The sequence below is a fragment of the Schistocerca serialis genome, chromosome 1 (genome assembly GCF_023864345.2).
Source record: "Schistocerca serialis cubense isolate TAMUIC-IGC-003099 chromosome 1, iqSchSeri2.2, whole genome shotgun sequence".
Taxonomy (NCBI): domain Eukaryota; kingdom Metazoa; phylum Arthropoda; class Insecta; order Orthoptera; family Acrididae; genus Schistocerca; species Schistocerca serialis.
In genome coordinates, this window is record NC_064638.1 from 1,014,852,895 (window position 1) to 1,014,877,213 (window position 24,319).

A 24,319-nucleotide genomic window follows, 5' to 3' on the forward strand; every position below is an offset into this window, starting at 1 on the left:
TGAACTAATCGTCCACATAATTTAAAAATTGACACCCGTCTGAACCGACATGGGGTTTCATTGGACCGACGAAGACCATTTCACACCCAGAGGGTCTGTCGACACACACATCTGCAGACTTTGGGCTACCGAAAATCCTAGAACTGTCATAGAAGACAACAAAGTCACGGTGTAGAGTGGATTTACCACACTACACCGTGTCGAAGTCGGACCCTTATTCACTGAGGAAAGGTGGGACACTGGTTTTCAAACTGCCAGCGTGACGTCTTCGATGTTCGCCGATATGTTTCACTATCACATCAACCCTAGCGTCGCTGATAAACACTTGTTGGAAGGTGTGACTTTTATGCATTGGGTTATCAATCTTTGATGCGACCCTCCACGAATTCCTCTCCTGTACCAGCTTCTTGATTTCAGAGTAACACTTGCAACATACATCAAGTTATTTGCTGGATGTGTTCCAGTCTCTGTCTTCCTCTACAGTTTTAGGTCCCTCTAGTACCATGGAAGCTATTGGCTCAAATGGCTCTGAGCACTATGGGACTTAACATTTGAGGTCATCAGTCCCCTAGAACTTAGAACTGCTTAAAGCTAACTAACCTAAGGACATCACACACATCCGTGCCCGAGGCAGGATTCGAACCTGCGACCTGCGACCGACGCACCTAGAACCGCACGGCCACACCGGCCGGCTGGAAGCTATTTCGTGATGTCTTAACACATGTCTTATCATCCTGGTCCTCCTTCTTGCAAGTGTTTTTCAAATTTTCCTTTCCTCGCCGGTTCTCCAGAGAACCTGCTTATTGCTTTCTTTATCAGTCCACCCAGCTTTAAACATTCATCTGTGACACGATAACTCAAATTATTCGATTTTCTTCTTTTCCGTTTTCCTCACGGTCCACGTTTCACTACCATACAATTCTGCGGTCTAAATGTACCTTTTCAGAAATTTCTTCCTCGCCGTAATGTCTACGTTTGATACTAGCAGACTTCTCTTGGTCAGGAATGCAATTTTCACCACTGATAGTCTGCTTTGTATGTCCTCCTCGTTCCATCCATCATGGCATATTTTATTGCCTAGGCAGCAGAATTCCTAAACTTCATCTATTTCGTGATTATTAATCATTACGTTAAGGTTATCACTATCCTTATTTCTCCTGCTTCTCATTACTTTTGTCTTTCAGGGACTTACTCTCAACCCATATTCTGTCGCAGACTGTTCAGCATATTTTCTAGTAATTCTTTACTTTCACTGAGGGCAGCAATGTCGTCAGTGAATCTTATCACTGATATCCTTTCACCTTGAATTTTAATCTCACTCTCGACACTTTATTTTATTTCCATCACTACTGCTTCGATGTGTGGAACAAACAGTAGGGGCAAATGATCACATACCAGACATAAACCCCTTTTAATCTGACCACTTCTTCTTGCTCGTCCACTCTTATTTTTCCTCCTTGGCATTTGTACATATTGTATATTATCCGTCTTTTTTTATAGCTTAGCACTTTTCTCTGAGTTTCGAAGACCTTCGACAACTTTACATTGTTAAATGCTTTTTCCTGGTCCACACATCCTATGAACGTGTCTTGATTTTTTTTTAGTCTTGCTTCAGTTATCAACCGAAACGCCAGAACTGCCTCTCTGGTGCTTTTGCGTTTCCCTTTCCTACAGCCAAACTGATCGTCATCTAACACATCCTATATTTTCTTTTCCATTCTTCCCTATTTTATTTCTAACCTTCTGCTTGGTGAAACTTCCTGGCAGATTAAAACTGTGTGCCGGACCGAGACTCGAACACGGGACCTTTGCCTTTCGCGGGCAAGTGCTCTACCAACTGAGCTACCCAAGCACGACTCACGACCCGTCCTCACAGATTTATTTCTGCCAGTACCTCGTCTCCTACCTTCCAAACCATACAGAAGCTCTCCTGCAGGAGATCTTATTGTGATTCTTGAACAGAGTATTCACTATTACTAACTGAAATTTTCTCTTCTCTCATTCCTATTAACAAGCCCATATTATCCCTTAACAGGGAACCGCATCCCAATCGCTCATAACAATTAGATTTTCTTCTCCACTTAAGTAATGAATTACTCGTTCAATATCCTCGTAAACTTTTACTCTCTCTTGGTCTTCGGCTTGCGACGTGGACATGAAAACCACAATTTTGGTTGTCAGTGTTAGTCGGCTGTCGATTCTGCTGAGAGCAAACCTATCACTGAAATGTTCACAGTAACATACTGTCTGCCCTGCCTTCCTGTTCATAACGAATCTTACTCCCGTAATACTACTTTCTGCTGCTATTGACATTATTCTATACTCATCTCACCATAAGTTCTTGTTGTCTTTCCATTTCAATTCACTGACCTCCACTACATCTAGTGTGAGACTCAGCGTTTCCCATTTCAGATTTGCTAGCTTCCCTAGCCTTCTCTAACACGTTCCTGGCCCCGACTCCTGGAATGCTACCTTTTCGTTGGTTATTAAGTCTTTTTTTATGTTCGCCTCCCCCTTTGCCATTTCCCTCTCAGAGGTCCAAATGGGGGACTAGTCTGGACTCTTTTGAAAATGGAGAGATCATCATGATAATGTTTCAGTTGCTGAACTCAAGTCCTGTGTCTTTAGTGCAGTGGTCTCCATTGCCCTTTGCAACAGCACGCCGTTGATCATTGCTGATTCTTCCGCCTTTGGGACCAGTTTCCCACCTCAAGGGCAAGAAAGTCCAAAACAACTATTGCACCTATTAAATATGGTGAATAGAATGAGCATTCTAATGACTATTTTCTGGTAACAATGTATACTCATCACCAATATTTTCTCAAGGTGGTGCTAATTCATTTTTAAGAGAAATATCTTTTCCATGTGTTCTCTCCCGGTAGTCCAGGGAATGTATGCTTTGGCCTGAATTTCACTATTTGAAAATATTTCACCGCTTATTCAAAACGGAGTTAAAACCCAGACATTTTACTTGTCAATTCTCTAGTTCAGGAAAATATTTGGTGACAGAATTGATTACTAATGTTAAATGAAGATTGATTTCACGTGTAAATGAGTATATTTCAGTTTGTTCATCGAGGGTTACTATCAATAACGGGAACGGCAAAATGTGTTGAACTCATGCTCGGCGCTGGTAAGGCTCCTGTCCGTGAAGAGAAGTGGTTGTCGAAATATTCATCATATTTTCTTGCAAGCTGAAGTTATGGGCATTTATTTCTACAAATAAAGAAGCAGAATTTTCCACTTTACCATGAAAAAAAAATGATGACTAGCAATGGGCCATGAGTGATGTCCGCTTCGAAATCAATGAAACAAAGAATACTGTGAAAATCCTATGACAGTCATTAATATACATTGTATGTCTTGAATACATACAGCAACTTGCAACGGAATCTCCATGTGTTACAAAACGAATAGTCGTTGCCAGAAACTCTTTTCAAGGTATACAGTTTTGCAGTCTGTGTCCATTATGCTCACTTCAGATATAAAAGATGTTCTAAGTCTTTGATTGAATTTGATAAAATTTAGCAACTGAGCAGTCTTGACAGTAAGCAGTTCACTGAAGAAGACATATAGCTGTATACAAAAGCACGTACGTTGCCGTACATGATAACACTGGTGTTAGCCACTAATGACGGATATTCCTCTTCGTTAAATAACCGTGCAGCACAATAAACGCGCCATTTTCAGGGTTGACGTCATCCTGCTATTAGCCTGCATGAAACTCCAACTGCAACCACTAGGTGCGGCACAGTCCTGGCCGAACCAAGCGCATGCGTACGAGCACCCAGGTTCTTTCACGTGGAGTGTGACATGCCTTAACGTATCAAGAAATAAATTTTTTGGACACTTTGAAATTGTACATAAGTCTGGTAAATGAATCTCCACTGGCTAGAAAGAGATACAGTTCTTTTACCTTAAAAAGGATTTATTTCGATGTGTTGCTTACATATTTTACACGGCAATATACAAGTTAAATTGCACCAATAAAAAACTCGCAGAATTGGTATTAAACATATTTCTTAAAGAAGGAAACAGACATGACGACGATCTTCTTGACACCTTAAAAATGAAGAATGCAAAATTTCTTGTCGATGACAACATAGTATTTCGATAGAGCTCTAGAGATTGTAGGGGGACGCATTTCGAAAAAATGACAACTATTTTACCTGCCAATTTTTGCTTCCCTCAGATCGGTAATCACATAATTCACTTCAAATTCTCTGAACAAAGAGCGCGAAAAAAAAACTAATATTGTTTCCGAATAGTTCCCTGAAAATAGTGTGATAATGACTTCATAGCGAAAGGCCTGTGTTTAATTTTACTTTGCAAAGGGTAAAACATTTTCCAAAAAAATACATCAGCAATGGGTGGAGCTTTCCTTCCTTATATGTATAAAGAAACCTTCTGCAGCATCAGCAGCACGACAGATGACTTAACATTTAGCTTTCTACTTGCCTTCCGTGGAAAAAAAAAAACTATGCCACAAAGTGTCTGCGAGAAAGAATTGCAGCAATAAGTCTGAACAAGGATCAGACCATTAGCCTTACAAGAGGTGTACTGTCACAGACTACACTCCTGGGTCTGGTGTGTTCTGGATGCGGCTCGGCGAGCATGAGCATCATGATGAAACTGTGTGGGTAGACGGTGATATGTAGTCCAAATTGTGTGCTGCCTTGCAAGGAATGGCAATATGTTAAATTTGTTATAGTCTTAATCACAAGTAAAGTCACTCACCACGCTTTGATGAGGGTGAATATTTTCTCATTTTATATTATAAAGAATGTATCTCAGAGATTTGTATGAGGACTTTCCTCAACCTAAACTTCCTCAACGTTACAAACTTGCAACAGTAAACGATAGGCAGTGCTGTATATCGTCAGTTTCTTACCCAATAGTTCACACTTGAATGAGAAAAACTAAACTCACCTGCTTCCATTTCTCGCCAAACTATCCGAAATACACAGAAAAGGTAATGAAATCGATGGGAGCAACAATGCATTCATTTCACACATACCTCGACTAGGATGGCAGGTGAGTGACTGAATACAGAAAAAAGAAAAATGAGTAAGCCAACAACTCGGTGGACCCAATAATGAACATGCCGACCAACACAACTGGCTGGCTGTGGATAGCTGTTATCAATGACTACGCACCAATTTCAAATGATGTCGTCAATACACACACTGTGGAGTCCACTGTGTCATGTCGTGCGTCGATGCTCACATTTGAAAATCATAGAATTAGTTGCCTATCTACATATTATTAGCTGAATAGGATTGTGATTCAGATTTCAGTTTGGTTAAAATTTGAAACTTTTTCATACCCTGCAATACAGAAGGATCTACAGAAATTTTTAATGAAACAATGTAATTAGTTTAAAGGCCACTAATACGGGTGAAATGATAGTTACTATGAGTGTATTCTGAGAGTGAGATTTTCATAAGCTTTTGACCTGACTTGTCGTCATTTATTAGTTTAGCAACAGACTGTTTCTAATTTCCGTCACAATTGCAACTGAATTAGCCAGTTAGTCAGGTGAAAAAGTGAAAACCCTGCTGTGTTTTAGTAAAAGAAGATAATTTTAAGATGGTAACAAGTGTAAGAAAAAAAGTTTTACAAGTCAGGTCAAAATAAATCGCTCTTTATGTTGCAGTTTCGGGATACACCTTTAAGCCACTGTGTTTTTAATAACAAATGGATGACTTGTCGAATTGTTGGTCGTAGTAGTGTATCCTGTTAATAGGATTCTTTGCAGACTCGCTAGTTATAGCTTACAAGTTCTGCGAGGTAGAGGTCTGTATTAATGCTTCAGCTGTAAAATTGCACCTTTTCTTCTGTGGTGTGATCTCTCCCCCATCGCGACGTCTGTGCAGCTAAGGGGCCGTGTAATATTGTACCCACTCTGGTAGCTGATAGAATGCAGGGAGTCTATCCTGTTTGATGACTGCAACACTTTGTAACACTCCTCATTATTTTAAATAAGTAGACCATCTTCAGAGGGTGCCACAGCAAGACGACCTATAGCATGTATAAGCACAATTTTGAAGATTCGTCGGCAGATTAACTACAGAAGTACTGTGATATATTAGATTTCTTACTTTTATTAGTACATTTTCGTCACACATTTCATGTCAAAGGCCCCTAAAAAACTGTAACAGCAAAGTATAATTCCAACATTGAAAAAAGAGCCTATCAGGTCAAGCTAACAGTCAGCGAAAGTTCACATAAGAAAACTCGAACGGAAGCGATGCTGGCACATAGCGTCAATTGCACGCCACACCAGCAGCTATTCTTACATTGTTGATAGAAACGAATATTTCCTCTTGTGCTATATTACAATTGTAGAGATTAAGCTACATACTTTAGATTACCCTGTACAAAGTAGGAAAAAAAAGTTTCCCAGAATTAGATTTTGGTACATAAAAATTGTGAAAATAGAAAATAAAAATTTGCTATTAAAACTGCAGAGTAGTTAATTAGATAACTGGTAAATATTCATGGATATTGTTAAATTGTTCCCAATATCTTAGGGGAGATAACTATTAATACTCAAAAGACGAAGCAAATTACCTTAAATTTAACATACAAAATTCTAAATCAGTAAATGCACACTTACATAAATGAGTAAACTGGAAATTACTGTCGTCATATGCATTCCATCACGTGTAAATAAAGATTCTGAAATCGACAGAATCTTGTGTGGTCTTCTCCTTTTCGTTAATGTTTACCCAGTTTAGTACGAGCTCCGCTCTATTTAAATTGTGACAAATGTATGTCATTTCAACTTTGCTGCCAGATGCTCTTCCTGTCGCTGAAGTCGACAGTTACCTAAGGGACTGAATTCATATAGGCTACCTGTCTGAAAATTGTGTTAACTTCGTTTTGTGTGTGAGACTATCGTAACTGTTTCTGTATCGTATTCCCTGAGGCACACAGTGGGAACCAGTCGAGCATTTGCTTAAAGAAGAGTGTAAAACCATCTAAAAGCCGTACATAAGCTGGCCAGTGCACTAGCCACTGTCGTCAGTGTGGCAAGCGATTTACATCCTGCCATTGAAGCCTCGTAACACGTTAACTAATGCGCTGCACATTACGTTATAGTAACATGTTGTCAAAAGTATCTACAGTACATTAATTGAAGTTTTCGTGTGTATAAGTTGCCCTAATATTTTATGTATGCAAATGGACTCGCGTAAATGAACATTTGTGTTGCCATTTATATCAAGCGAATATAGTTTTGCATCAGTACATTAATCTCAACTTCAAATATCCCAACCATAATGCAATAATTATTTTTATTTTATTTTATCCCCGGATGGCACACAGTATTTATATCTATTCACTGTTCACAGTACAGTATGAATTAACTACTAAGAAAACATTTCTTTAGTATTATGTTAACAAATATTATCCACTTTCAGTGCTCAAGCATATTCTCCATACCTGTCACACAGATTTCCAATTTTAAAGTAACGTCCAGTCTTGACAAATTCGAGAAAATTAAATCTATTTCATTTGAGACAAAAACGTGAATAACTAAGAAACGTCGGTAGTGTTTATTACACTTACTGTCAAGATTATGTGGAAGGTTTTGTGAAAAGAAAATTAGAAAGCAGCCCACATGATTCTGAAACTGATGGAGAGTTTATTAAAACAGTTAAAGAGAAATTGAATATCGACTTAGAGCCTGATAGAATAATTGAAAATCAAGAAAACATGTATCTTAATTCATTATTGGAGAAATTTGGACAAAGGAAAAAGATGAATCAAACAGTATATACCACAAATTTACAGCGATTTTATGAGATACTGTTGGATGACAGATTAATAATATAGATATTAATTTTATGAAAGACAGTATGGCTCAGATGAAATTCAATTTCAAGGACAGTTATGTGGAAGACAATAGAGCTACAAATATTTTATATAGATAAACTAGAAGAATGTGTTATATATTTTGATACAAACAGTAATATATATATTGATAATGATGAAAATATTGAGGAAACAGGTTGTATGTTAGGCGAATGGACTGATGAATTAGCAAATAACTGGATTACAGATTGGGCTTCAACTGGCCCAAAAAGTTATTATGACAAAAATTATAAAAAATGAAAGTATAGGGATTCACATTAAAATTATAAGGATATTCAAAAGCTGAATGGCAAATCTATGATAAAATTAATCGAGAGAGAAGTGAAAGAAAAGATACAATTAGAGTACAGTCAGATCAAAAGAGCTGTTGATACTAAAAATCTAGCCATCCACAAGCTGAGAAAGAATTCTCATTTCAGTGTGATAAAACAGTACTTCTAGAAAATCGTACGTTATGGATATTAAAAATTATCTCTATTTAATATATTTTAATAAAATTAAAATACATTTTCTGCATCTTCTAACGTAAGAATAAAATCTAATCTACATTTTTTGTACCAATGGTATAATTTTACTAGTTGATTTTTATTGTATTCTCTACCTTCTAAATCGCTAATTACGGAGATATAAATTATTAAAAATAATAAATTGGGTTTAATATAATTAGGTATTATTTTTGGTAAATTTTATATTTGTAAATTATAATTCGCTACTTTTTTTACATTCATAAAAAACAGAATTTAAGTTTTCTATTTGCTCCCATATTTCTTACCAGTCTCATCATAACTACTAAAACTAATTTTGTATTCTTCCTTAAAAATTTGCTTTAATACATTAATACTGTCAATATCGTCCTGACTTTCCATAAGTGAAGATGGTTTATAATATTCTTTCCAAATATTACTTTCAACTTGTTTCTCTCTTGTTTCACTATTTCTGTCAACAAAAATGTCAGTTTAAATTCATGAAACACATTAGTCGTATTTATATAAATTAAAAAAATTAAACATAATGATAACGAATTTCATGATCTGGAGTTCATTATATGAGCAAACTTTTATATGTATTTTTTTAATTACTCAATTTTTATATATATATATTTTTTTTTTTGTGGGTGGGTTGGATTTGATCATTCAATGCGCTGAATGGGCCCACTTACTACCAGCGCATATGCCGCTGCAGAGTGAAAATTTCTTTCACGTACCTTTGAAGTTTTCTGCAAAAATACTGTCTTTTAAAAATCAGTTATTGTGTTGTCGAACAGATGCGAAGATGAAACATCCATAAGAATGTAAACGAAAAAAGTGTGTGAAAATAAGGATAATTGCAACCCAAGATTAAAGTTTGTTTTACTCCTCCTTAATAGGACAAAAGCACTGCAAAAGAAATGCGCAACATTAGTTTCGTTCTACATCTTTGCTAGTGACGGAGTTCACAGAAAATTTCTTGCCGCCTGAGTGCGAATTTAACCCTTTCAGACCCACTGGCTACAATTTTGTCCATCAGCTTTTACAGTTGATGGAAAGCTCTCGGTAATCCAGCCGAGCAGAAGTGTTATAAAATCGCAACCTTTCGACGAATAATATACTCATCATATTCTGGCGAAGTGTCGAGATTTTGTGGATGCAGTCCTACTTTCATCTGTGATATGCCCCTCTCCACCTCACTGCGGGAGGCTGGATACAGAGAGCCCGAGGGACGGGGTTGGGTGGGGGGAGGGGGGGGAAGTCGCGGTGATGGGGGTAGCCATCGCGCCGTTCAGCCGTTCACACCCCTGTCACAGAACTCTGGCCCTGTCTGGCGCCGGCCGGTGTGGCCGAGCGGTTCTAGGGGCTTCAGTCTGGAACCGCGCGTCCGCTACGGTCGCAGGTTCGAATCCTGCCTCGGGCATGGATGTGTGGTATGTCCTTAGGTTAGTTAGGTTTAAGTAGTTCTGAGTTATAGGGGACTGATGACCTCAGAAGTTAAGTCCCATAGTGCTCGGAGCCATTTAAATTTGAACCCTGTCTGGCGATGAGGACGGTGGTGGGTGAGATCTCGACGAATTGCCGCTATGGCTGCAACCAGGTAGTATCCTTCGTCACTGTTTACAAGGTTCTCGTGAATCAGAATTTCGATGGGCTCTTTTATGACGCTGTCCCAAAAGTCGACTCTTCAGCAGAGCACCTTGTTGTTCTCAAAGTCAAATGTGTGATCTTGCTTGACGCTATGTTCTGCTATTGCCAATTTCTCCGTCTGTTCCAGCCGCACATCCCTCATATGTTCCACTCAGGGTTCAAAATAAATCGCTGCGTATGTCAATTGTACTGTTGACCGCATTCGCAGGAGCTGTTGCAAATTCCTGGTGTTTAAGTGGGTGATTGGCATTCGGTGGTTATTTTCGATATTTTCAGAAGCCTCAAAATTCAGGCAGAAAGCGATACCAAATGCCGAAAAGAAGCGAGTTTCTTGTCTTCTTCTCTCTCTTCCGAATTTTTCGCGACCTGTCTCGTCCTAAACGCCCACCTAATCTGCGCTTCGCTGTACCCAGCTTTGCGAAATACCTCTTTCAGGTGCTGCATTCAGTCTGAGAATCTTTCTCCGTCACTATGACGTGCACCTTGTTCACCAAAGTTAACTGCTTTATTCCACTCTGGGCTGGATGGTGGCAGCTTCTTGCATGCGGTTACAGGTCTGTGTGAGTCTTCTACCTATATAATTAATGGCCTAGTGTGCCATCTGCCCTATTCATTATTCGTATATGCATAAATGGGACCAACCTCCCCTCTTCTATTTCCATATTAAAGGCGATGTTATCATGGATGCTGCTAAGATTGTACCGAAACTCATCTAGTGCCTGCTTTCGATGTTCGCAAACCACAAAAGTATCGTCGGCATAGCGGCAGAGGAGCTTAAGATTTTGGCGAGCAGTTGGTCAGGCCACCTCCTCAAAGTGTTCCATGTAAAGATTTGCGATCCCTGGTGCAAAGGGGATCCCATGGCAACTCTTCAATGCACTTATAGTCGGTGGTCGTTAGTGTATGTTGAAAGAGTTTCATTATTTGAGGCTCGAAATGTTGATTCAGCAGCGCCAAGGAGTCTTGCACACACACTTGCGTGAAGAGCGAAGCTAACTAGAAGGTAATCTCTTAATAATTGCAAGTATTAAGTTTTCTCACGAAATCTGCCGAGTTCTTCACGTGAAGACAAAAGTATCCCACTAGGGGTTTGAGGAATGTCGCCATACATTTGGCTAGTCCGTAGTTGTGCGAATTGATGGTGTCGAGTATTATCCGTAGAGGGACACCTTCTTTGTATATCTTGGGCGGTCCATATATGCGAGGTGATAATGGAGCTCTGGGATACAGCCGTTCCCTCACTCTCTCTTTTAAATATGAGTCCATCAGCAGCGCCACTATTTTTATTGTCATTGTCGATGATGGATCCCTTTTGAGTTTACTGTAGGCCGTGTATTGTAGTATCGAGCCGATTTTGTGATGGCAGTCGTCGTTGCATGACAGCACCGTTTCATTTCCCTTGTCTGCTGGAAGAACTATAGTGTTAGCATCATCCCTCAGCGCACGGATGGCCTCCAGTTCTGCTACAGGCATGTTCGCTTTCGGAAGCCGAAACTTGTCAATGATCCTGCAGTTTTCCCTCCTGATCCCCTCTTCTTCTTCCTTCACCAGGCCCGAATTGCCTGCTCCACGCTGCTAATAATGTCCCTTTTCGGCATGGTCCTCTGGATAGGTGCAAAGGTCAACCCTTTTGCTAGGGCAGATGTTGTAGCTGCGTCCAGTACTTCAGCTGTCAGATTTACAATAGATCTGGTGTTGTTCGCCATCTTGTTGGTCATCTGCCCTCCGGATAGCCTGTCAAAATTGCCGAGATGTTTTGTTGTAACACGACGTTCCTGTACCTCGCTGTAGACGTAAGAGCTGCAGTTCACCCAGACCCAGGGATCTGCTGGTAATGTGTTTGCCATATCCAGGCGACATGCGAGCAGGGAAAGTGCATTGTGGTCAGCTCTTTTCATGTAAGGCGAATGCGCTCCCTCATTGTGGCCATACCCGCTCGTCGTAAAATTCGGTCGGTCTTCTTTGATTTCACTGGATGTCGCAGTTCCGCAAATCGTGGCAGGATGTTCTCATATCGACATCGCTGAAGGAAAGCAGATGTGCTGAGAAGTTTGACTTTCTTGCTGAATTCTTTATGCAGTTGCTTAAGGGGGGGTAGGACTTCAAGCGAGCGGTCTTGGAGCACGAGAGACACCACAGGACATTTTCATTTCCACTGACTATACTTTTACGAATAAATTCATTAAACTTTGTCAGCATGACCAGGAAGGATTCAGGTTTCACAAGCATAGCAGTGAAAGTTGAAAAGCGTAAAAAAATAATTTTTTCTTTTTTTAAAAGTGAAAGTTCATCATTTTTTCACTTCTATTGGCTGCGTTTGTTGCTATAGGTACACGTTTCTTCATAAGTAAGAGAGATTCTTTGATGAATTTTACACAGCATACAAACCATACTTACAGGTGTATGAAACTCTAGAAATTATTTCATTTATGAAATAATGAATGTGGAAGAAAAGTGTACCTATAGCAACAAATGCAGCCAAGGTAAGTGAAAAGAAGGTGAAATACAAATGTAAAAAAATAAATTATTTTCTGATATTTTTGAAGTTCCACCACTATAAGTGTAAATCCTGAATCCTTTCTGGTCATTCTGACAAATTTTTATGAATTTGTTTTTAAAAGTATAGACAGTGAAAATTAAAATGTCCTGTGGTGTCTCTCCTGTTCCAAGTCGTCCTGTTTGACGTCCTACCCCTCTTAAAGCTGCTTACGATCTCCTTCCCGTAGAGATGCCATAATGTGAATGTAGACTTTCCCGGCTTATGCATTTGATGGAAACCTCTCAGGCTTCCAGCCAAGTGGCAGTATTACAAAAGCGCGACGTTTCGAAGAATGACATACTCAACATCTTCTGGCGACGTGTCAAGATCTTAAAGATGCAGTCCTACTTATGTCTGTGGTTTGTCCCACTCTGCCTGTCTCCGAGAGGGTGGGTATAGCGAGGCCGGCGGGGAGGGTGGGGGTTGAAGTCGTGGTGATGGTGATAGCAGGCTTACCGTTCGCACCTCTGTCAGAACATCCCGGCCCTGTCTGGCGAGGAGGACGGTGGTGGGCACGATGTCGACAAATTTCCACTAGGTCTGGATTCCGTGCCACACTCAGTTGGTGTCCTTCAACTTGATGCACTCTTTTATTACGCTGTCCCAACAGTCGGAGGCCTGGCAGAGCATCTTGTTGTTCTCGAAGTCAAATGTATGGCCTTCCATGATACTGTGTTTTGTTATCGCCGATATCTTCATTTGCCCCAGCCGCACATGCGTTATATGTTTCTCGCAGCATTTGTCCAATGTACTATTGACAGCATTCACAGACGATGCTGTAAATCTCTGGTTCGTTAAGTTTAAGTAGGTCTTTCCCAGAGCCAAGCCACTTTTTAGTCTTCGGTGGTTGTCGGAAGACGGTTTTTATGTTCGATTATTTCATGAGCCTCCCAATTTTGGCTGACAGCGCTCCCAAACACATGCATTGGAGTGTTTTATGAACAGATACATGGAGAGGCCGTGGGATAACATCCTGCTCCTGAGGTCGCAAATCTATACATAGAAAACTTTGAGGATGTGGACCTCCAGAGTGCTCGCCAAACAACCAGGCACTTCTACCATTATGCTGACGAAACTTGCATAGTTTGGGAGCATGGCAGACAGGCAATGGATGAGTTTCTGGAGCGCCTTAACAGCATCCACGAAAACATAGCCTTCGCTATGGAAGTAGAGTAGAATGGCTGTCACTCATTTCGTGATATATTAGTAAAGACGAAAGCGAATGGCACACTAGGCCATTCAGTGTATAGGTAGAAGACTTACGTAGACCAATATCTGTATGTAATAAGCTGCCACCATCATGTGCAGCGGCAAATGGTACTGTTACACAGGGTTCACGTTGTGACGAAGAAAGCTTCTCAGCACCTGAAGGTTTACATTCACGTAAACTTTTACTGTGTCTTAGCTGCAACAGAAGTGTGTACGTGGTACATATTTGTGAATCTTTAAACATCATGCACAGGTGCTGTCATCTGTTAGGCATCACTATAAGAATATCAACAAGTCAATGTAGCAGTATGCAGCAGCTAATGAAGACCAGAATACAGGGATGTGGTTAATTTGCTGTGCTCCTCTGTGTAGGCCAGTATTGTTATTGTCAATTTGGATTATAATTACTGAATGATCGTTTCATTTATTACAATAGAGAATATTTCAAGTTAGTTCTTCCAGTCTATAAAATGAAGCCAAGTATACAAAGCATATTTTGAAAATGTGTACACATTTCTGTATAAGCCTTGCATTAAAGAACCACATAAAAAACAATTTTCCGTCTTCCAGAAAAAATTCAGGTCTGAATGGATGAGTTGAACATGTTTCCACAAGTCGCGCTGTCGTATCAGTCCGTCAAGGTGCCTACCGCACTTGATTTTCATCTGAAGGAAAGTGCTTTTATAGAGTTCCTGTGTTGAGACAGCAAGACGCTGACAAGAGATTCAGGAAGGTGTGAGGAGTTCACGCTCGCCCAAGAAGAAGAAAATCAAAACTGCGCCATCAGCAGGGAATGCGATAGCTACTGCGTGTTTTGATTAAGATGGGCTGTTGCATGTACATCATGAAACATAGACCCAGAATCAATTCTGACGCATACGTGACAACCCTCAAGAGACTTCAAGCTCGAATGTGTCGTGTTCAGCAGAATTGGCAAGGAAACGATGTTTTGTCGTTGGACTAAAACGCCCAGTCAAACTCCAATGAGAAATCTCCCACGAGATCACAACACAGAAACACCCACTCTGCTGCCAAAATCTGGCACTCTGTGATTACTACCTTATCGGTAAACTGAAGAACGAGATTTGAAGACAATAACTCCCTCTTGGAGGCTTTTAAATAGTGTCTCAAACGAGCTGCTCTTAAAAAAAATCTGTATTCTTTTTCGAGTGGCACTCGTACTAAAGTAAAATGTAGAAAACTAATTCGAGGAAGTCTATGTCATGAACCACAGTATTTATTACATTATTGTAAAGTTATGCAGAATTAATAGAAAACTGTAAGTATCGTGGTGCAAGTTTCAGTGATACTCTTTAGGATAACGACTATGAATAGGAAAATGAAAATTAAATCTATCACATGAAGCAAATTTGTTTGCTGCAATAGTTATTTGCGAAAGTAGAAATTTTACACGGGGCTAGGATTTGAATCCTCGTCTCTACCTCTGATTGGCAGTACACCAATACCTACTACCTATTTTGAATCCAGAGTTTGGCTGAGGATCTTAACTTGTGACATACCATCAATGTGAAAGTGGTGCATGTGCTGCAATTTAGATGGTAAAAGTATTCCACCGGATTAGTTAAACAACCGACACATTATTAGAATAAAACTGTGCTATTGAAAGAAATCGTGGATTATATACGAGATTTGACACTGAATTTAAACAGATTCATCCAAAAGTAAAACTTACGTTAGCCCAAACGAAAATTTAATTACCATGCTTGTAGTTTTCTCCAGAAATTGAAGTTACAAATATGTTCGGAAACTCCTAACTGTTTCATAAATCGAAAAAAAATATATATGTTTAAGACCAGTTTAGCTACAGAAACGTATGCCAGGATAGCTTCTGGTAGAGTTATAATGTTAGTAAAGTGGTGTGGCGGGGGAGTAGGGGGAAGGGTTAAGGAGGGGACGATTGGTCTTCGAAGAGGGCGGGCAGGGGAGAATGAAAGCCAAATCAGGGCACCGATCATTAATTTGGTACCATACATCCTATAATTTTCGTATCATTTTTAGAAGGTACCTGATACCTGTTTACGCTAATTCTCTCCTGATTTTTCATTTTAACCTCAGTGTTTCCGCATAGAACTACAGCGAACCTTCAGTAAGTAACGTATTTTGTTCTGAAAGCAGGTTGGTTTTATTCGAGATTCCAATACAATATATTATTTCGCACTCCTTTGCCTCCAAAACCATATATATTGCAATATTATCGCCATTCCATGGTTCAGTCCACCTTACTGGGAGACCTTGTATCCCCAAATGGTACTGATCGACGTTAGCGCCAATGCCTCGCTGCTTCGGTAATCTCCCCATAATGCACGAACTGCTACCTGTAGAGTTCAGTCCAACGAAGTTTTGTGATCTTCCGTGGGTTGAGCAGGCTTGTGAAGAAACTTCATTGTCAAGGAGAAGGAGAAATTTGTCTGCACTTTTGTGGCGATGCACACATCCAAGTCGTTTCTTCAACATCCGCCGGCCGAAGTGGCCGTGCGGTTAAAGGCGCTGCAGTCTGGAACCGCAAGACCGCTACGGTCGCAGGTTCGAATCCTGCCTCGGGCATGGATGTTTGTGATGTCCTTAGGTTAGTTAGGTTTAACTAGTTCTAAGTTCTAGGGGACTAATGACCTCAGCAGTTGAGTCCCATAGTGCTCAGAGCCATCTTCAACATCCTGAGGGCACCACAATACACTGTAGAATTGATCATTGTGCCATGAGGGAGGACATCTTACGGAATAATCCCTTCAGAGTCCCTGTAAGATGGTTAGGAACACTGCCGGTACACACCTTTGTGTACCCCAATCGGTGGATGAGAGTGTCGCCACTACCGACAGAGACGCCCAGTTATACAGTCAGGTGTTTGACTCTGATCCGTCAACCACCTCGAATGAGAGTGGCCGCACGTTCCAGCATTGCAAGGGCGACAGTGGCCTACCGGCACGCGGAAGATCGGACATACTTGAACGACTTAGTTTCGGTGTTGACAGGCACCTCACTCAACGACTCACCCTGCTTTTGTTTACTGTGAGATCTGCTTAGCACATTCTTCAACCGCCTATGAATATTTGTCATGCTCTTGGTTTCCGTCAAAAGAAACACAATGATAGTTATCTGCCTGGAACGCTCCTCCGTTACATACGCCATTTTGAAACCTACGGACGCGCGGAGTGGCCGCGCGGTTAGAGGCGCAATGTCAAGGATTGCGCGGCCCCTCCCGCTGGAGGAACGTGTCTTCCCTCGGGCAGGGGTGTGTATGTTATTCTTAGCATAAGTTAGTTTAAGTAGTGTGCAAGCCTAGGGACCGATGACCTCAATAGTTTGGTCCCTTAGGAATTCATATACATTTGAATATTTGAAACGTACGTATAGCGCTGCCACCAATCGGAACTTCATGAAACTATAGGGGCTTAAACGGAAACATTCCACGATGTCCCGTGACATATTCCACATTTCTTCAACGGAAACTGGCAGAGAGAAAAAATGTATTACATTGCTTATTGAAAGTTCCTATATTGCAGCAGTAAAGTGTACACAATAGCGATTACACATTTCGACATATTGCGATTGGATCTTAAAGATACATCGTAATGTGAAAAATATCGTCCAGCAGCAGACATATGTGACCGTCCACTGTCTTATTAATCTCGGGCCGTTCAAGAAACGGAATAGCATAAGAAAGAAGGGGAAACTATGCATAATTCAATGTAATAAGTGCGTAATTCTTATTGGTTTGTTGTGCGTATTCTAGGGACACGTCTGGGAAGAGTTCTGGTTCCAGCTTGAAGCCAGGGATCAAGATCCAGCAGTAATATTGATGCTCCACCGAAATCCGTATTTAATGAAAGCAGGTGGCTCGATGGACGTTTGCATTTCCGAGGTCTTACGGGCTCCTGCCAATTACTTTCCACAGCCCCGTCTGACAATAATCAGTTATTGCCACGTCTTTGTCATTCAACGCCACCAGTGATGGACATAAAATAATATCCTCTACTGGTGACATATTGGTCTCGAAACAATTCAGCTTTTGTGTTGATTTTTACACTGCTTATTTTAGTGACCCAGATGAACATTTTTTTAAGGAATGACAAATTTCTATCACATTTTATCATCTTCAGATCTGTGTAGTTGTGCACGCAACACGTATTTATACAGAAACTACGTTCTGACGTGTTACATAGTAATGATCTGTGATAGTACTGCGTTTTGGAGTGTAGCCCTGAAAACATATTGTAATAAAACTAAAGGAAAGTACAGTGAACTCAGCGATAGAGAAATACTAAAATTAAACTAAACTTAACTCCTCCCGAACAGGCCATGAAGGCCCAACGGCACCGACCGGCCGCCATGTCGTCCTCAGACATTATGCGTCACTGGATGCAGGTATGGAGGGTCATGTGGTCAGCACACCGCTCTCCCGGCCGTATGTCAGTTTCCGAGACCGGAGCCACTACTTTTCAATCAAGTAGCTTCTCAGTTTGCCTCGCAAGGGCTGAGTGCATCCCGCTTGCCAACAGCGCCCGGCAGACCGGATAGTCACCCAACCAAGTGCCAGCCCAGCCCGACAGTGCTTATCTTCGGTGATCTGACGGGAACCGGTGTTACCACTACTGCAACACCGTTGGCCACAGGAATACAGGGTGATTCAAAAAGAATACCACAACTTTAAAAATGTGTATTTAATGAAAGAAACATAATGTAACCTTCTGTTATACATCATTACAAAGAGTATTTAAAAAGGTTTTTTTTCACTCAAAAACAAGTTCAGAGATGTTCAATATGGCCCTCTCCAGACACTCGAGCAATATCAACCCGATACTCCAACTCGTTCCACACTCTCTGTAGCATATCAGGCGTAATAGTTTGGATAGCTGCTGTTATTTCTTGTTTCAAATCATCAATGGTAGCTGGGAGAGGTGACCGAAACACCATATCCTTAACATACCCCCATAAGAAAAATTCGCAGGGGGTAAGATCAGTGCTTCTTGGAGGCCAGTGATGAAGTGCTCTGTCACGGGCTGCCTGGCGGCCGATCCATCGCCTCGGGTAGTTGACGTTCAGGTAGTTACGGACAGATAAGTGCCAATGTGGTGGCGCTCCATCCTGCTGAAATATGAATTGTTGTGCTTCTTGTTTGAGCTGAGGGAACAGCCAATTCTCTAACATCTCCGGATACTGTAGTCCAGTTACAGTAGCACCTTCGAAGAAAAAGGGACCAAAAACTTTATTGGCTGAAATGGCACAGAAAACGTTCACCTTAGGCGAGTCACGTTCATACTGAGTTGTTTCCCGTGGATTCTCAGTGCCCCATATACAGACATTGTGACGGTTGACTTTCCCGTTGGTGTGGAAAGTTGCTTCATCACTAAACACAATCTTTGAAACGAAAGATTCATCTGTTTCCATTTGAGCAAGGATAAAATCACAGAAATCGATTCTTTTAATCTTATCAGCTGCAGACAGTGCTTGAACCAATTTCAGACGATAAGGTTTCATAACTAACCTTTTTCGTAGGACTCTCCATACAGTTCATTGTAGAATTTGCAGCTCTCTGCTAGCTCTGCGAGTCGATTTTCCTGGGCTGTGAACAAATGCTTGCTGGATGCGTGCTACAGTTTCATCACTCGTTCTCGGCTGTCCAGAACTTTTCCCTTTGCACAAACACCCATCCTCCGTAAACTGTTTATACCAACGTTTAATACACTACCTATCAGGAGGTTTAACACCATACTTCGTTCGAAATACACGCTGAACAACTGTCGTCGATTCACTTCTGCTGTACTCAATAACACAAAAAGCTTTCTGTTGAGCGGTCGCCATCTTAGCATCAACTGACGCTGACGCCTAGTCAACAGCGCCTCAAGCGAACAAATGTACAACTAAATGAAACTTTATAGCTCCCTTAATTCGCCGACAGATAGTGCTTAGCTCCGCCTTCTGTCGTTGCAGAGTTTTAAATTCCTAAAGTTGTGGTATTCTTTTTGAATCACCCTGTACTACGGCACAAATTAACAATCAAAGAGCTAGTATTAGTAATTAGGGCAACTGAAGATAAGAGACCAATTGATGTTTCAGGTCATGGATAGTGCTGCCGTCAGCAGAAAACACCAAGACGACCGCATAAAAGATAAATGTGGTGTTGTCAGGACAACGTGAAGTCGGATGCGGAATTTATAAAAATCAGCTATGAACTTCATCATTTGCTTCGCCTTGACATTATAAAGGGGCCGTGATACGCTCAATATTTTTTGGGCAATACCAAGTATTGTGCAATAATATTGGCCCTTTGAGAGCGATATTGACGGTTTGTGAAAAATATTCAAGGTGACCGCAGCGCGTTAAAAACATTCAGATCAGCTCAGTATATTACGCAATATATTGCGCCGTGTAAGAGTGGTATTGCACTATAAACGGCTGTTCCTGCCGACACCAAGAGAAATTCAGTTCGCCTTGAACGAATTTCCGTATAGAAGTGGAAAAAGTAAATGACAACAGATCAGGCAGTGCACTGGAGGATGTTTATTAAAGCTCCATGCCGTACTTTGAGAAAAGAAATTTCGGACTTCAGGAAACGCCAGATGCTTCGTTTTCCACCGGAAACTGAAGACCATTGTGTCATGACAGTAAGTAGAAAAGTTCACTTTACATGTGGAGCTTCCAGAACTGGCCAACAGGCCCGGGTCGGCTGGCCACTGAGAATACATACTTTGTCCATTGCAACAGTAATCACACTACAGGCATAAGATCATGAAGCCCTTCAATCAGTAATCAATAAATATTTATTTGGTTTCCAAAAGTTGTTGCTGTAGAGAAGTACATAGAAAATACCACTTGTGCGCGATAACAAACACGTTCAGTTTTTTAATTCCCAATTACTGGTTGTTGTGGTTTGCGGATATATGTTGCAGTGAAAGAGCCTTCGCTCGATTGTAATGTTCACTGGAAGCTTCTCAGGCTTATTTCTTCCGATTTGCATAATCTGCACATGTGATTAGCAAGACAAGCAAATCAGTTGCAATACATAAGAGTTCTCTGCAATGGTAGAATTCTGGGCATAAATATTGCACAATAATGTTGTGTGCTTCTTGCCACACACACTAGCACGATATATTGTACAATATTATTACGCAATACACCATGTATGGATCTTGTGATGGCCCCTTAACGGCTGTGTCTCTGTAACCAGTAAAAGTTGGACTCATATCAAATGGAAAATTTAATTTACATACATGTATACACAAGGTTAAAAGTGGGGTGGGGTGCATTCGGAAAATAAAATAGGACTTTCGAAACTGAGCTTCCAAAGTACCTGGAACATAAACTTACAATCAGTGTTTATTACCAAGTTGGGCTAATGTCTGGACATTCAGTACGAGAATGACTGAAAAACTAAATGTTATCCAATGAGCATTGGAGAGAAGCGATTTGAGAATTACTAGTAGAGGCAGGAAAAAAACAAAAAACAAATGGGCCAGGGAACAGGCTGTCGTGGAAGAAGCAATTTTAAAAGCACTGGAAGCGAAGTGTTGGCTGGAGCATGCAGACATCCGAATAAGTGGTTAACAGGCCACGAGAATCGGTTGCTATGTTAAGACAAGAGAAGACTGCCCCCTAATTGAATGAGGCAAATCACAGTAATCCTCAAGCAGAAGCAACATGACCCAAATAACCAAAGAAAATAATACGTCTGAAAGTCTAGAGGAGACGATCGAATAGCATTCGATGCGAAATGAGGATCCTGGTAGCATTAGGTATCCCAATGTCTTATGTTACTGATTAACTTGATGACGCATGTGCGGCAGCAACTGCATAATGTAACATATTAGCAATCAATATTAGTTAACGACTTGCACTGAAATCGGACAGTAAAATTCTTTTCATTCTTTACCAAATGAAAGAAGTAACAAAACATTCTTTCTGTTACAGTCCCACCCATGTTGTCGATACCAAATCAACTAGAGGGAGCGTACATCGGACAGGATGTGACGCTGGAGTGCCATACAGAAGCCTATCCGACGTCCATCAACTACTGGACGACGGAGAAGGGTGATATGATCGTCTCCGGTAAGTTTTATTCTGCTGTTCAGAATATTGACTGTTTATATAACTTAAATCGGTCTGCCCTGCATTCGTCAAGTTCTCTACATAACCTGTATTCCTATGAATTTAAATTCTCTTGAAACCCACATTAATGAAGCAAATTTCTGAAAATAATTTTTTAAGAAAAAATTATGAAACGTTCTCAATGAGCTGCAGAACGTTGTGTTGCAGAGGGCGTAAAAAATTTTAGATCATTGAAACGATGTATAAAAACTGCGGGTATTAGATTAGATGTCTACAAATATAGATAAACAAACACATCGAGAATGTTCACAATATAATCCGACACAATATGTATGTGGAACAGTATTTGTAAGCAAAAAATTGTAGTTACGACTCACTGAAACACTTTCGGGACGGAAAGAAATTTTTGGATGATGTGCCATATGCTGGTTGACTGTCAACGGGAATAACAACTAGCAACAGCAAGCAGGAAAAGACTGTACAGGCTCAAATTAGTATCGAACACTTAAGTTACAAATTTTGATATTCTGACTGCTTGAAGAGCAGAAGATATAGTGAATGATAACTGCTGGAGATACTGATCCAAGCAATCGGCGTCTGCACAAATATTAATTTGAAGCAATAATACACAATTGGCGTAGTTGGATAGACACCCTCCACTGTCTCATTCTACAGGGTGGTCCAAAAGTCCGGGAACACCCTCATAAAATTCAAATGGAGTAGCAAACAAAGAAACAGAGTCCCTACACACGAGGAACGGGAAGGGGGAAACTTCATAGGCTATGCCACCAACATGGCGGCCATCTTGAAAGCCGCCATCTTGGATTCAACTCCAAAATTTCAAATGGGAATGTCGTCATGTGACATATCAAACAGATAGAGAATTTCACCAGGAAAACAATGCCGTTGTTATTTTAGACATAGCTTTATTCATTCTCGGGTTATAGCCAGTTACATATGGCAGCGGTGGGACGCCCGGCAGCGTGTGTGTTATGTGCCGAAGAGACATTACGCCGATGTTACACAGTTCCAAGAGACCACCAACAGTCATAGGAATGGCTCGATATCTTTCCAAAAGGTTGGATTGTTAATGCTATCCTCCGAACTCAGTCCTGATGAACTTTGACCAACACGTCTGGCTGAATTTGACCACACGCATCAACAATGCTCTGCATTAGATAATGCAAATCCCGTATTTTTACAGAATAAACCAGTGCTTTGACATGACCCCAAAGATAAAAATCCAAAGGAGTCAAATCTGGTAAACGTTTTGGCCACTCCACAGCACCCCTACGACCAATCCACTTTTGAGGGAACTGCACATCCAGGTATGCTTGCACATTGTGCCCATAATGTGGTGGGGCTCCATCATGCTGGAAGAATTCCGGAAATGTCCCGTCCTCCGTTAACAACGAGGGAAACACTTCTTCATGCAATAACCTCAGGTAACCGCTGTCTGTTAACGTACCATCAATAAGAAAAACAGGTCCAACGACTTTGGTACCCCACACACCACACCAGACCATCACATTTGAGAGTCGACTGTTTTGGAAGCATCAATCCGGTGCGGATTTGTGTCGGACCAGTATCTGTGATTCTGATTGTTCACTTCACCAATGATAAAGAAATTGGCTTCATCACTGAACAGCACCTGATAGGGGAAACGTGGGTTTATCTACAGCTGCTGTGTCACCCATTCTGCGAACTGTAACCGACGATCTGGGTCATCCTCGTTTAGATGTTGGAGCAGCTGAAGTTTGTACGGGTGCCATTTGTGCTGCGATAAAATTCGCAGTATAGAGGTACGGCTAACCACACATTCTTGTGACAGGAGACGAGTACTCCGTTGTGGACTCTTACTAAATTGTGCCAACAAGCTCACTGTTGTTGCTTCATCGGTGGCGGTTTTGGTCTTCCAGACTTAGGTTTATATGCGACAGAACTTGTTGCTCGGAATTTGGCCAAAAACTTGGCAACTGCGCTGTGAGTGATGGGCTGTCTGGTTGGGTGACGACTGTTGAAATCCTCAGCAACGACCCGTGTGCTCCTTTCTCTTGATATCAAGATGTTTTCAATGCGTTCTTCATGTCTTACGGGCATTTTGTAACCTGTAAATAAGGAAATAATGATTAAAACGGTAACATGAGTAAATGACACCTAACAGTTACACACATGTAACATATCAGGCATGGTATAGTCACTTTGCACCGTTTCAGACACCATTTTATGACTTCTCAGTACGTAATACTCACGCTGCCGAGCGTCCCACTGCTGCCGCAAGTAATTGGCTACAACCCGAGTACGAATTAAGCTATGTTTAAAATAACAACGGCATTGTTTTTCAGATGAAATTTTCTATCTGTTTGATATGTCACATGACCACATTCCCATTTGAAATTTTAGAGTTGAATCCAAGATGGCGGCTTTTAATATGGCCGCCATGTTGGTGGCATAGCCTGTAAAGTTTCCCCCTTCCCGTTTCTCGTGTGTAGGGACTCTGTTTCCTTGTTTG

The 24,319-nt window shown here is 41.0% G+C and overlaps 1 protein-coding gene across 1 annotated transcript in view; it reads left to right on the forward strand.

Annotated features, from left to right (window-relative positions):
• Window positions 1-24,319, forward strand: part of LOC126454999 (lachesin-like) — a 1,180,169-nt gene that overhangs the window by 931,811 nt on the left and 224,039 nt on the right. The window contains exon 8 of the mRNA XM_050091142.1: window positions 21,670-21,807. Within this exon, the coding sequence (XP_049947099.1) occupies window positions 21,670-21,807 (138 nt within the window). The remainder of the gene's footprint in view (window positions 1-21,669; window positions 21,808-24,319) is intronic.